Genomic DNA, 14,254 nt, shown 5'->3' with positions numbered 1-14,254 from the left:
AGGTCAGGCAAACACTGCCATTCGAGATCAGCAGGTCAAAGACAAAAAGAAAAACATCCCTCCCATTGTTGTTTTGTAATTAGAAACATTTGTAAATCTAAAGGATTATATACATATATATGTTTGTTTTGTTTGCTGTTTTGTTTACCAAAATACTTGTCCTACGTAGGTGCATATTTCTTGCCCTATAGTGTCTCATATTTTTTAAATTAATTAATTATTTTATTTATTGTTTGTTTTAGTTTAGTTTAGTTTTTTCCCCAATCAATTGTCTTTTGTAGGGTCATGAATTGTTTGTTTGTTTGTTTGTTTTAATCAATTTTCCAAACCGCTTGTCCTATGTAGGGTCATGGATTTTTTATTTATTTATTTTTTAGTTTTTTTTGTTTGTCTTGTTTTGTTTTGTTGTTTTTTGTTTTTGTTTTAGTTTAGCCTTTTGTAGGGTCACAAAATTTAGTTTAGTTTTATTTTGTTTTCCAAATTATTTGTCCTATGTGGGGTAGCAGAGATTATTTATTTATTTATTGTTTGTTAATTTTCTTGTTGATTTTAGTTTTGGTTTGTTTTGTATTAATTGTTATTTGTTGTTTGTTTGTCTTATTTTATTATTTTATTTTTCAAATCTCTCTCTTTCTCTTTTTTATAAAGCACTTTTTCATTTTTTTCTTGTCTATTAATGTACATCAGGGGATTTTATGCAGTGATTTCACTCACATCCACTATTTATGAAGAATAAGATTTTATTTATAATTTTTTACTTTTGTCAGGTGAAGATGAGGAACCAGTGGGAAAAAAAAATAGATCACTTTAATAAATTTGGACAAATGGAAGAAAAATGTTTTGTATCAGTTTTCTGTTTTATGTAATTAAATAGCAGAGGAACCCCCAGATTAAATGTTTGTATATTTAATAATATACTTACATTTTTTTTTCTACGCTCTCAATGCCGTATTGTGAAAACAGTCACTCTAACAAAAGCATTTATGCTGTGACAACATTCACAAAATATATTACATTCACAAAACACTGAACTGTTAATATTACCTTCAGTAACGTAAATAAAATCTCTTCTTTAAGAAATGAAAACCTCTGAACCTTGAGAGGACCAAGTAAAAAATGTATTACATACTATTCTATAGTCAAACATTCTTCATTTGCTTGCAAAACAGCACTGCTTAAACATGTGGGATTTTGGCAACACTGTTAATTCATTCAGCTGAAACTCTTCCAAGACAGTTGCGCTCAGTAATCAAAAACAACCCACAGCTGCCATGCACACACCTAACTTATGGCAAATATGACAATATGCAAATCACAAATACAAAGGCATTCTTGTTCACACAGGTCTGCGTTTCAAGATCTTCATGCAACAGAACTGAATTACAGTCTCCAGAGTTCAAACTGCTCCGTCTGCTCCTCAAGAAGACCTCAGCCTACTCGAGGGGCTGTAATCTTTTTACACACTCTTTAGGTCAACAGAGAGGCCTCTGTCAGCAGTACTAAGACACCAGTTTAATGCCAACCGAGCATTAAGGAGGATTCTTGGTTCACAGAGATCATCTCCTCATCAGACTGCATGCTGTCTGCTGGCCATTCATCGGTTGAGTTTAAACAAACCAATTAGAGAAGAGTTCGTATCAGCCGACTCAAGATAAGGCTTGTTTGGCATTCAATCAAAACAAAGCTTTTTGCAATTAAAAGGTCACATGATTGTGGTTTATGAGCAATCACTGAAAGAGGCGCGAGAAACGGGTTTATTAAGATGGCATGTGTTGCTGTCTGGCTTCTGTGTGTGACCTTGCACTGCTTAAGACTTTAATAAGATAGATACACAAATCAAAAGAAAAAAGCAAATCACTGACTTCAGCCCTCTAATTACCAGTAAATCACACTGGGGTCACTAATTAGGCAGAGCTGGATCCAGAGAGCAGCCACCATATGGCACCGGTGCGAGTCGTCGTCGGGCCCCGCGCGGCTCCCACAGACTCACAAGCGGCTAATTGTTTTCTTTCCCTGCTCCCCCTCTTTTCATTCGAGGTCTTTGTTATCTTGAGAGGACACGTTTTATGGTAGGTTAAGCCGCTTAGCTGATTTGAAACGGGTGCTGGTGGACGATCGTGGGGTGCAGGAGCGGACGGGACTCCTGGTGAGGACAGAGACGTGTGTTTGTGCTCTGGAAGTCAGAGAGAGTTCACATTTGTTGATCTGAGAGTAGATGTTTGGTCTGCGATGCATACAAATACAATCTGGTGAATAATGTATACACTGTAGTATGACTCGTGAAGAGAAATGGTCAGATTTCTGCAGCGTGGCATTTACAGTATGTATTTACTTAATAAATAAAATATTTCATTAGTATACACAGTATAAAGAAATAAGAAATATAGAAAAGTACGAGAGATAACAAGAATATATTCTTGTACTTTTCTATATTTCTTTTTCTTTTATACACTTTATACACTATATATAGTATAATGTTTTAGAATATTACATTTATTTTCCTTAAAATATATTAAAAAATATATATATTTCTTGTTTGGGTACATTATTCATGATTATACTGTATATCAGTTGACATTAGTTGAGTAGATCATAAATTCATTGAAATTAGAAGGAAAATAATATAGTACATAAAAAGGTGAAAAGAGAATACAAAAATTAATTTAACTTTAACTTAAATAAATGTAGCCATAAAGAATAAAAAACATATTTACACAACAAACACTAACAAAGTGCAAGTGCACGTGAAATGAGTTGACAAACATATGCTATTTTATACTAATATTTTTCTCCCGCTATTTTTTTTCTAATTATTTTTTACACATTTATGACCTTATATTAACTGAGAAATTATGAAATGGAATATTTGTATGTTTTATTTTTTATTTTTAGTTTTTTCTTACACCAGGACTATTTATGTAAAATCTAAAAAGCTAAAATGTTATTAGGTTATATATATATATATATATATATATATATATATATACATATTTAGAAGTGGTGACCAATATCAGCACTAAAAACATACTTTCCCTTATAAGTTCATATAAATTTTAATCTAAAACAGTGATGTTGAACAAACATCATGACATCGTAAACATATTATTTGAATTTGATTGTCCTCATAGGTAAACATACCACAGTCAATCATTGTTGGACACATTACTGGACATAATTTTTTGAGTAACGACTAGATTTAAATCCAGCAGATTTGGGTAACTGGAGCCAGAAGAGATTAGCATTGCCTCATCGTTACTGTTGGACAGTTGAGGATTAAACAATGATGAAATACCACAAAACTTTAGGGAAGAATCCCCTAGCAGATGTTCACTTCAGCCTGTGTGAACTCTACAAAAGAAATATGATTTTCATATGAATTTCAGATTTTCACATAGTTACACATCATAAATTGTAGATATAGATCGATGTTTGCATTCCTTCATATCTGGTGTTATGTGTAGTCAAAAGTAAGTAATGTCCTTATGGATCACTGATCATAACAGGAACAGGTGTTGACCCATGAAATCAATATTGATTGCTGAAACTAAGAAACCAGTTGTAGCCAAGTCACCCAATTAAAAAAACAAAAAAAAAAAAACAATCGATAACTAGCCACTGTCAATTTTGGAGGTGTGATGCTAACCAAAGTCTTGAAGTCAAGCTAATTTGTGGGAAAACCTCAAAAGAGAAGAGGTGACAGCAAGAGAGAAATAGATGGACAGTTATGACTCAACCCCAATCCTTTTGTTTGTTCATTCTCTCCACACTTGTTGTGGATGGAGCTAATGCTACTGAGTGTGACTGATTGATCCACCCCTAGATGGACAGTAAAGATTAAGAGGATGACAAATAGGCATTTGCTTACACAGCGCTTGCTGCTAATCCCTTTGTCTTCCTTTAGGGAGCCCACGGTAGCCTCAGAGTCACTCACTGTCCGGCACCAGAAGGAGGTGACAGACCTCACTGCTCTTTACAAAAGTATCAGACAAGACCATCAGCATAGAGACTGAAGGACTTTGAAGAAACATCTAACATTGGTACAATTCTCAGGACTGGTCTGATCTCTTGGAGGACCCTCTAGGATTCCAGTCAACTTACCTGGGAAAAATATTTTGGCCCAAAAGCCAAATTCTTCTAAGGGTACACTTCTACACTACATTGAATGGAGGATCCAATGTCAGAAATGTCCATGATAACATTTGCATCACCAACAGAGTCTTCCAGGAGCAACTCTACGGATGACAGCCAAGATGGTGAGTAACTGCTTCTTCAATTTAGCTTGTAGTGGACATGCAAGAAGTGGTAAAGACTCTTGCAAGCAAGTACCCTTCGAACTTTTTGGTATTCTTGAATTTCAGTTTGAATATCTTATAGAAAGTCCTAAAATACAATATTCTCAAGCAAGTATGGCATGCCAAGTAAATGCTGTCTTGTGATTATCAACTCGTAATGATTGGATTGGGAATAAGCAATTGCGACCTGGAATAACAAATAGTTGTTTCCTATGCTTTCCCAGGTAAAAGCCCCACTCATGGCAAGATCCTGAACTCGGGACTTCTTTGTAAAGTGTGTTCTGACACCAGCAGTGGGAAACACTATGGGATATATGCTTGCAATGGTTGCAGTGGCTTTTTCAAGCGCAGTGTGAGGCGCAGACTCATCTACAGGTGAGAAAACACCTTGCATATTCACTCTCAGAAATAAAGGTACAAAAGCTCTCATTGGGACTCTACCCTTTCAAAAGCTACACCTTTGTACCTTCTTTACCCCTAAAGGGTGCATTGTTGTACCTTAAAGGAACATATTTGTACCTAAAGTTTACATATTAGTACCATTTGAAAAGGTGCAGCTTTTCCCCAGTGGTAGCTTTAGTACCTTTTTTTCTGAGAGTGTTCAAAGTTGGAAGCAGAAAAGCTTGAAGTAGAACCTACCATAACCTTCCTGATACTGAAATTTACAGATGTCAAGCTGGTACAGGCATGTGTCCCGTGGACAAAGCCCATCGGAATCAGTGCCAGGCCTGTCGCTTAAAGAAATGCCTTCAAGCTGGCATGAACAAGGATGGTGAGTCGACTTCTTAAAAGCATCCTTGTCTTCCTCATTGTCTTCAATTTCTAAACTTTTCCGTCCATCTCCTTTCAGCTGTTCAGAATGAGCGTCAGCCCCGCAGCACCGCTCAAGTCAGATTAGACGCACTGGATATGGACAAGGACAAGGAGCACCTCGCCACCACCCTGGAGCCCACCTCCTCGTCCACCTGCTCTGTGATCAACCGCCCACTGCTGGGCTCCTCCATCAGCTCCAGCATCAGCTCCACAGATACTAGCCAGCACTCCAACAGCCCCAAGAACGGACATCGCTTCATGGCCAGCCTGATGACGGCCGAGACCTGCGCCAAGCTGGAACCAGAGGACGGTAAGGAATGAAACCACCTTGGTCAACCTAGAAATGTTTTGTTGGTGAATATCATGCCTATGTCCAAAACTTTGGAGATCTGGTGGCAACAAGGTTCATCAAATATTTGATAAAGCTTACTTTGAACTTTGAATTTGCTGTAGATGTATTTATGATGTTATGGTGCCATAGAAGGCAGACTGAAACCTCCCTACACTCAGAAAAAATTTGCAGAAATTCCACTTTTGGGGGCACAACTGCTTGTCACTGAGGTGGTACCTTTTCAAAAGGTTCACATTTGTACCTTATTTATCCCTAAAGGGTGCATATTAGCAGTGTTGGGGAAAGTTACTTTTAAAAGTAATGCATTACAATATTGTGTTACGCCATAAAAAATTAATTAATTGTTTACTTAGTTACTTTTTATGGAAAGTAATGCATTACATTACTTTTGTGTTACTTTTTGTCACCTGAGCTGGGCTTGTTTATTTATTTTTAATAACAAAAAAAACCCAAAATTATATTTTTGGCAATTGTACAGGCCCTTTCATGCCAAAAGTGAAATTAATAAGCCTCAGGGTTAAGGAATTGCCTCTGCACTTACTCACGATTTCTCTCAACGAAGGACAGGAGAGGTGTCAGTGAATAAATGGGAAAACAAAGTAACTTGCGTTGCTTATTTGAAAAAAAAAAAAAAAGGACTAGATATTTTCTTGTAAATTTAAAAGTAATGCATTTACTTGACAAAAGTAATCAAATTACATAACTCACGTTACTTGTAATGCGCTACCCCCAACACTGCATATTAGTACCTAAACGGTGCATTTTAGTACTTAAAAGGAGCCGTTTTAAAATGTATAATAGAGTGACAGCTTTTGTACCTAATAGTGTACCCTTAAAAGGGACAACTTTGTACCTTTTTTGCCCCCAAAGGTGCATATTAGTACCTTAAGAGTACATATCACTACTCTAAAGTGTTATGTACCTCATACACATAATATTACTGTACCTTTAGGAGTACAACAACTACCTCTAGGCAAGTACCCTTAAAGGGACATCTTTGTACCTTTAATCCCCTTAAAAGGTGTACGGTATATAAGGTACAAAGATGTCCTTTTAAGGGTACTTTCCTCATAAAAGCTGTACTCCTAAAGGTACAGTTATATTCTGACAGTGTATGAGCTACAGTGTAGTTCAGTGTCATTGACTGACTAGATAGCGAGGCAATATGCCTTAGGTTTCGGACAGAGTCCATGGCTATGCTGGTCTGCCAGCAAGACAAACATCACTGTACTAGCCTGCAGCAGCAGGGATGTTTATGCTGGTCTAAGCTGGCCTTTTCAACTGTGTTTACAGTGGATGAAAACATCGATGTGACCAGTAATGAACCTGAAAGGAGTTCTCCGGAGTACAGCAGTGGTCTCTACCCCTCACGTGGACCAGAGAGTGTATATGAAACTTCAGCCCGCCTGCTCTTCATGTCTGTTAAATGGGCAAAGAACTTGCCGGTGTTTTCCCATCTACCATTCAGAGACCAGGTGAGAATCTATCATTTCTCACTCTACTACCACCAGATGAGTATTTTCTGATTTGTTAATCCAGAAACAGAGAGATTTCAAGCCAAAGAAACCATAGTAATGTTGTTTTTAGTTATACGGTATAATCGGTAGGTACAATAATCTGCAAGTGCCACTCAAAATAGCAAATATTGTTGATTAATTTGCCTAACTTCAATTTACTGATCCATAAATTTTAACCCAGCACTCTGTGAATTTAGGTGATTCTCCTTGAGGAAGCATGGAGCGAGCTGTTTCTTCTGTGTGCAATTCAGTGGTCGCTACCTCTGGACAACTGCCCCCTGCTGTCCCTGCCGGACCTCTCACCCCCAGGACAGGGCAAGGGAAGCCCCTCGGCCTCGGACCTGAGGGTCCTGCAAGAAGTGTTTAGCCACTTCAAGCCTCTGCAAGTGGATCCGACTGAGTTTGCATGCTTGAAAGCCATTGTTTTGTTTAAACCAGGTAGGGTTTTCCGTCTTCTTGCCACAAGGGGGCATAAATGATAGCCTACATTACAAGAACTGAACTAGTGGGGTATAAATGTTGTTCTGGGTGAGTAATCTTTGCATTCTGTAACAGAAACACGAGGACTTAAAGACCCAGAACAGGTGGAGAACCTACAAGATCAATCCCAAGTGCTGCTAGCTCAACATATCCACACTCTTTACCCCAGTCAAGTCGCCAGGTGAGCAAATATACAAGCTTGCATTTGCATAAAGAACTTAAAATGTATTTTTGAGAGTGGACACAACTAATGCAAATTATTCTTATGAATCTCTTTCCTTAGGTTTGGCAGACTATTGCTACTCCTTCCATCCCTTCACTTTGTGAGTTCGGAAAGAATCGAGCAACTTTTCTTCCAGAGAACCATCGGGAACACGCCCATGGAGAAACTACTGTGTGACATGTTCAAAAACTGAGGAGCTCTTTCTGAAAGACTGTTTTTAGAGGAATGAAATCCTCAAGAATTTAGGTGCTTTGCTTTACTGCCATGCTAGTTACGATGCCAATGAATCTGCCCGAATGCTAAAAAAAGTGCAAATGTATGTAAGCCACATTATTCTTTTGCATAGGTTGCTTATTTTGTCTCATTATGTAATTTTATATGTCTCTTTTTATTTGTGTTACTGTAGTTTTTATACCTATAATATTGCTATGCATCTCCATTATTTGGAATCTCAGATATTTGTCACAGCCTGTTTATGTATATCATGTTGAGAATGCAAATTGCCTGTCAAGGCCATTATAATGCAAGATTGTTTAGAATATGTTTAATGATCAGTTCAAAAGAAATTGTTAACAAATACCCCTTCTGAAGGGGGCACTTTTGTAAAAGTTGAAAGATATGCCTCATATTTGTAGGACGTATGAATAAAATATATTATTAATCTTTCTGAATTCAATTTAAATTGCAGAAGCAATCCTTTTTAATGATGATATTACTTTTCCAACCGTGATGCATGTCACTTCCGTTCCTTTAGAGGGCGCCGTTTCATTGGCCCTCAGCACATGACGTCACGTTAGACGTCGCAAAACGCGGAAGTGCTTCTTGTTTTTGTCTGTCTCGCCATGGATTGAGCTCAAAATAACAATAATATAAATTCACAGGCATTACGGAGGGAGCGATCTCTTCTGACACGGCATGACAATGTTCGGGAAGTCTTCGGGTTACGAGTATCAGTGTCTGTCGCAGAGAGATTCAGTGTACAGTGACACTCCTGGACTGTTTTCATCTCATGCTGCATTCACTCACAGTAATTATGATCAGAGAGGACATTCATTTGATTATGTGCCTAAAGTCTCTCAAAACGACTTCACAGGTATTCACTCCACGGTGCACATATTAAATAAGTAAATATGACTATAGTTTAGAACTATTTGTGTGTGATTCATACTTAACCAATGTAATACTATTATAATGCTATATTGTAACATTATGCTATGACATAATGTTTATAATTGTATTATTTTGTTATTTGTATATATACAATAGTTATATATAAAATGTATATATGTGTGTGTATTTATTAATATAATAATACATTTTAGTATTGTGTATACTTATATTATAACAATTATAATAATATATACATATTTTTCTCATATACATATATTTCTACATTATATGACACTAATAATGTTTTGATAATTAATTATTATTATTATTATTCATTTCATAACAGCTAAATCTCAGGGATTGTTGTCCTGGATTTGCAACTTTATTGTAATGTTCCTGGTTTTCTTAGTTACCTCCATAACTTTTTAAATAGTTAATAGTATTTTTAATAGTAATATTTAGTACTTGGTTGTGTGCAAATACTGTATGTGTGTGCGTGCGTGTGTGTGTGTGTGTATATATATATTATTTTATTAAATATATATATATATATAAAATAGTTAATATTAATATTTAATTTTATATATATATATATATATATAGATGTTTTTATATATTATATGATACTTATAATTTTTTTTATATTTAATAATTATGCTCTTTTTATAACAGATAAATCTCAGGGATTGTTGTCCTGGATTTGTAACTTGATCGTAACGTTCCTGATTTTCCTAGTTACCTTCATAACTTTTCCCATTTCTGGATGGTTTGTCCTAAAGGTTAGTTTGAAGCGCATTTTTTGGAGAGTTTTTGCCTTTTTTAAAATGCTCTTAAATATACAGTATCACTTTCAGGTTGTACCGAACTATGAGAGGATTGTTGTTTTTCGTCTGGGCCGGATCCGTCCTCCTAAAGGTCCAGGAGTGGTTCTGGTTCTGCCTTTCATTGATCAGTGGCAGAAGGTTGATCTGCGGACCAGAGCCTTCAGCGTCCCGCCGTGCAAAGTACAATGAAAAAAAAAAACATTTTTTTTGGTTCAATTACATTTAAAAACTACAAACCAAGTATTTTGAGATTCCCACAATTTTCCCTGCCAAAAGGTCACCACCAAAGACGGTGGTCTGGTGTCGGTTGGAGCGGATATCCAGTTCCGGATCTGGAATCCGGTGATGTCCGTGGTGGCGGTGCAGGATCTGAACGCCTCCACCCGCCTCACCGCACAGAACGCCATGATGCAGACCCTGAGCAAAAAGACCCTGAGAGAGATACAGACCGAGAGGATCAAACTCGGAGAACATCTCGGGGTGAGAGACAAATACCAAATATTATATTCCAAAATTTTTAAAGTTAAAGGGATAGTTCATCTTGGATGGCCTGAGGGTGAGTAAATTAACAGCACATTTTCATTTATTGGTGAACCGTCCCTTTAAGCTTTGAAATGCTTGTGTGCTGCAGATGGACATGAATGAGATGACGAAGCCGTGGGGGCTGGAGGTGGACCGTGTGGAGCTGATCCTGGAGGGGGTGCTCCGGGAACCAGACGGGGGTCACGCGGGGCCCGTCATTATGCCCCCCTCTGTCCCTGGGCTGGAAGGACTCACCGGACCCATACAGCAGCTCGCAATGCACTTCCTGAGCCAGACGGCTGCGTCCCAATCCAGCCAAGGTGATGTTAGGCTACTTGGATCTGTAATAGGGGTGTAACGGTACACAAACATGATGGTTCGTTATGGTTTCAGTACAGCAGGAGGAAAAAACTAAACATAAATTGCTTTTTTTCTTTTTAATTTAACAATGGTTTACTGAACAAAATGCTCTTACTTGAAATAAATTCAGTTATATTTAAAATTTTCTTAGGGATAAAAATCTACCTCAGCTTCTGCTCTTTTTTCAAACCAGCATGATAAACAGAATCTCATTTTGTGGTTTCTCCAGATTCAGTGAGTTTCACGGATGAGCTGCGCTCAGCTGCAGCTGTGAGTGTCAGTCGTGTGGATGGACTGATGGACGCGGTCCGGTCGGTGCTGTCAGAGCAGCTGGTTCATCAGGTGCGAGCCTGTTACCGCTTTCAGATCACCACTGACTCTGGACAGAGCAACTGCTACTATGTGGACCTGACACAAGGTAAGACTGAGAGAATTAAAAACACTCTTTACCATAAAATTTGGCATTACTTGAAATAAAATAACCCGTAACTGAAATAAAATGCAATATACAAAACTGTTTTTCGGGGCAACATTTCTCATTTAGTTTAACTTGATGTACTAAAATAACTACAACTAAACAGAATTAAAATGAATAAAGGTTATATAGACATATTAAAAAACTAAAAAATGCCAAATCACAAAACAAAATTACTAGCTAAAATTAAAATAAATATGGAAAATATAACGTTTAAAATAAATACAAATTTTAATAAAAACTATAATAGTATTTGAATGACACTAAATAACACTGGTGTATTGCCTGCTATTGGTATAGAGTGCATTAACGCCGCACACTTTTTCAGTGATGCTGGTTCTGGAAATATTTTTTCATTTCATTATTCCTGTAGGGATTTAAGAAAAGTCTTCGTTAAAGTGCTATAAGCCATGAACCAAACCAATAAGCTAGGAGCAGAATCACAACTGTACAAACTTTGTTTTGAAGCAATAAATATTTTGAAAATCAGTCAAAAAGACAAAAGTACAAGACCGTGTGCTTAACAACTTTAATGAGGGAAAGAACTACAATCCCATGAAGCATTGTGAATGACATAATCAAATTAAAAACAATGTAGAAATATAAAACTATCAATTTAAAGTTGTTGATTGTATGTATAGAAACAATATATTTTAAGTTTATTGCAAAATACGCATATATATTTAAATATTGAAGTGTTTTGAGTGCATTTGCGGTGCTTTGTGGGAGTGGGCGGAGCTCAGTGCTCGTTTGATGCGATTTGCTCACTGCGGCTCTCTAATTGGTGGAATTTTCTGTACAGCATCATGGGTAATGTAGTTTTTAACCATAGATTCTGCTGTTAAACACGATTATTTAAAACATAAGTTGAAACTGATGGCTTTATGGGTAGTTGACATATCAATGTGTCCTATGGTGTGACGGAAAAATGTAAAAAAAAAAATAAAATAAAAAAAATTACCTCTAACATTGAAGATAAACCTCTCTCATGCTATTTGTAACTTTAAGAATGAAGATAAATTTTTCTCATGTTATTTGTATGTTAGGTTTTTTTTCTACATTTTTGCTATGTCACACCATAGGAAAAAGTCCAATTTTTATTTGCCAACTACCCATATACCATCAATTAACAACCTCAGTGCTCACAGCAGGCCTGTTTTTAAAGGTTTAGGTCTTTGGACACCTCTCGTCCGAAATTTTCGCACGTTAAAAAATAAATACAACCTCAATCATGTTTACACACTGCCTCCGAAAATTTCGCCCATCATAAAAAAAAATTGGATCGGGTTCGATTTTCTGCGTTTTCGCATCCATAGCAAGCATTTTGATAGGAAAGGATGACAAATACGAAAAAACATAAAAAACAAACACATACGAAAATTTCGGACTCAGTGTTCCTTTACTGTTAAAAATTTCCTTGAGGAGAAAATTAATGGCATTTTCACTTCAAGAAATGGACTGTTGCTCTGTTTTCTGAACCTATATAGGGAAAATATCACATCAGATTGTGGCTTAGTGATAGTGCTCATTCAGGTGATTTGGGTTCGAGTCAGGCTTGCAACATCTTTGAAACCTTTTAACCTCCTGATGTTACTCTACCATTAGTCAGTAAAGTGATGACAAAAGCCACAAAGAAGCAGATGTGTTACTGAATGAAACAGTGGGTAAGATTAATGAACGCAGAATATCTGGTTAAAAGATGCATTTTGCCGCAGTGCTTTAATCTACAGTATAAAAAAACCCCAAACACGCTATAAAATGGAAGAACTCCATAATCTCATATGGCCAGCTTTTCAAACATTATGGTTACATGCCCCAAAAATTTGGGTTGATTTGCCAGTTTAGGGACAGTTTTGTGTGAATTGTTCTGAATGCTGTGTCTGTGTGGAGGTGCTGGAGCGTGTGGAGCGGGCGCCTCGCCGCGGGAGCCGGATGTTTCTCTGTGCATGAGCGAGCAGGATCTGTTGGCCATGTTTGAGGGCGGCCTGCAACCGTTCGTTGCCTACAGCAGCGGCAGACTGATAGTTCAGGGAGATCTGAACACCGCCATGAAGCTGGAGACACTCATCAAACTCCTCAAGACCACATAATGTGATTTATAACGCTTTCGTTTGCAATGGTTTCATTTCAATTTAATCAAAGGACTTTGCAAAATATTTAAGGTTTACACTGTGAATGTTTAATACAGGACTTAAATACATGAATTACTGTATATTATTGTGAATGGATAGAATTTAATTTGCTGCTGTGTCAGTGTTGTTTATTTATAATAGTGTGGAGTGTCGTGACCCAAGCATTTCAATTCATGCATGTATGAATTTTTCAAAATCTGTTTATTACTGACTTATCTTGACATTGCAGAAATATCTTTTCTAATAAATGTGTATTTTAATACAGTGAGTCTTGGATTACTGAACACACACATGTAGCAACATCCTTGACGTTTGTGTTTGTGGGCGATTCGTTGTCTTGTCCAAGGCTGACTGTCTCTCGACCTTTGACCCGCTAATGTTTGCTGCCCTTGGACAACTGTTTATACAGAAAACCACACAAGGATATTCCACTATAAGCATCTCAGTGTATATATTTTTGTTCACTTGAGAAATCAGTACTCTTAATACACACTTCTAAAGAGAGAGAAAAGTGGATAAAGATTCCCTCACATTTGTAGTTTGTGTGTGTGTGTGTGTGTGTGTGTGTATATATATATATATATATATATATATATAATGTAATTAATTGCTGTGATCAAAGCTGAATTTTCAGCATCATTACTCCAGACGTGTCACATGATCCTTCAGAAATCACTCTAATATGCTGATTTGGTGAACAATTATCAATTATTATGGTGCTCGATTAATAATAATGGTTCTTATTCTAAAACAGTTGTGCTGCTTAATATTTTTATGGAAACTGATCATTTGTTTTTGGATTATTTTATAAAATTATTTGAAACATAAATCTTTTGTAACATCATTGCTGCTGATCAGTTTTGATCGAATAAATGCATTCTTGCTGAATAAAAATACTGTTAGCATTTTTCTTTTTTCTTAAACTTACCCCAAACTTTTGATGGTATTGGTTTTCACAAAAAAATAAAAAAATAAATAAAAATAAGCAGCACAACTGATTTCAACATTGATAATAATGAATGTTTCTTGAGCAGCAAATCATCATATTAGAATGATTTCTGAAGGATCATGTGACACTGAAGACTGGAGTAATGATGCTGAAAATTCAGCTATGATCACAGAAATAAATTACATTTTACAATATATTAAAATAG

General features: G+C 36.6%; 2 protein-coding genes across 2 annotated transcripts; both read left to right on the top strand.

The window, feature by feature from the left end:
• The first annotated feature begins 4,080 nt into the window (after window positions 1–4,080).
• Window positions 4,081–8,100, top strand: nr2e3 (nuclear receptor subfamily 2, group E, member 3). Its single transcript, XM_058767688.1, has 8 exons — window positions 4,081–4,253; window positions 4,517–4,667; window positions 4,961–5,064; window positions 5,143–5,415; window positions 6,751–6,932; window positions 7,172–7,412; window positions 7,530–7,635; window positions 7,738–8,100. The coding sequence occupies exons 1-8, from the start codon at window positions 4,163–4,165 to the stop codon at window positions 7,868–7,870; spliced, it is 1,281 nt and encodes a 426-aa protein (XP_058623671.1). The 5' UTR covers window positions 4,081–4,162; the 3' UTR covers window positions 7,871–8,100.
• Window positions 8,101–8,459: 359 nt separating this feature from the next.
• stoml1 (stomatin (EPB72)-like 1) lies at window positions 8,460–13,540 on the top strand. The gene is made up of 7 exons (XM_058767373.1): window positions 8,460–8,770; window positions 9,460–9,566; window positions 9,642–9,791; window positions 9,888–10,091; window positions 10,243–10,453; window positions 10,723–10,911; window positions 12,859–13,540. The coding sequence occupies exons 1-7, from the start codon at window positions 8,593–8,595 to the stop codon at window positions 13,056–13,058; spliced, it is 1,239 nt and encodes a 412-aa protein (XP_058623356.1). The 5' UTR covers window positions 8,460–8,592; the 3' UTR covers window positions 13,059–13,540.
• Window positions 13,541–14,254: the final 714 nt, after the last annotated feature.

The sequence above is a fragment of the Onychostoma macrolepis genome, chromosome 25, assembly GCF_012432095.1.
Source record: "Onychostoma macrolepis isolate SWU-2019 chromosome 25, ASM1243209v1, whole genome shotgun sequence".
In the NCBI taxonomy this organism is placed as follows: domain Eukaryota; kingdom Metazoa; phylum Chordata; class Actinopteri; order Cypriniformes; family Cyprinidae; genus Onychostoma; species Onychostoma macrolepis.
Note: the sequence above shows the minus strand (reverse complement) of the source record. Positions and strands in the feature narration are given on the sequence as shown.

Excerpts from the sequence above, each read along its gene's own strand:
- nr2e3 (XM_058767688.1), top strand. The coding sequence starts at position 4,163 with ATGGAGGATCCAATGTCAGAAATGTCCATGATAACATTTGCATCACCA. Across the intron at positions 5,065-5,142 it reads AGCTGGCATGAACAAGGATG|CTGTTCAGAATGAGCGTCAG; the intron begins GTGAGTCGACTT and ends ATCTCCTTTCAG. Across the intron at positions 5,416-6,750 it reads CAAGCTGGAACCAGAGGACG|TGGATGAAAACATCGATGTG; the intron begins GTAAGGAATGAA and ends CTGTGTTTACAG.
- stoml1 (XM_058767373.1), top strand. The coding sequence starts at position 8,593 with ATGACAATGTTCGGGAAGTCTTCGGGTTACGAGTATCAGTGTCTGTCG. Across the intron at positions 8,771-9,459 it reads CTCTCAAAACGACTTCACAG|ATAAATCTCAGGGATTGTTG; the intron begins GTATTCACTCCA and ends TTTTTATAACAG. Across the intron at positions 9,792-9,887 it reads TCAGCGTCCCGCCGTGCAAA|GTCACCACCAAAGACGGTGG; the intron begins GTACAATGAAAA and ends CCCTGCCAAAAG.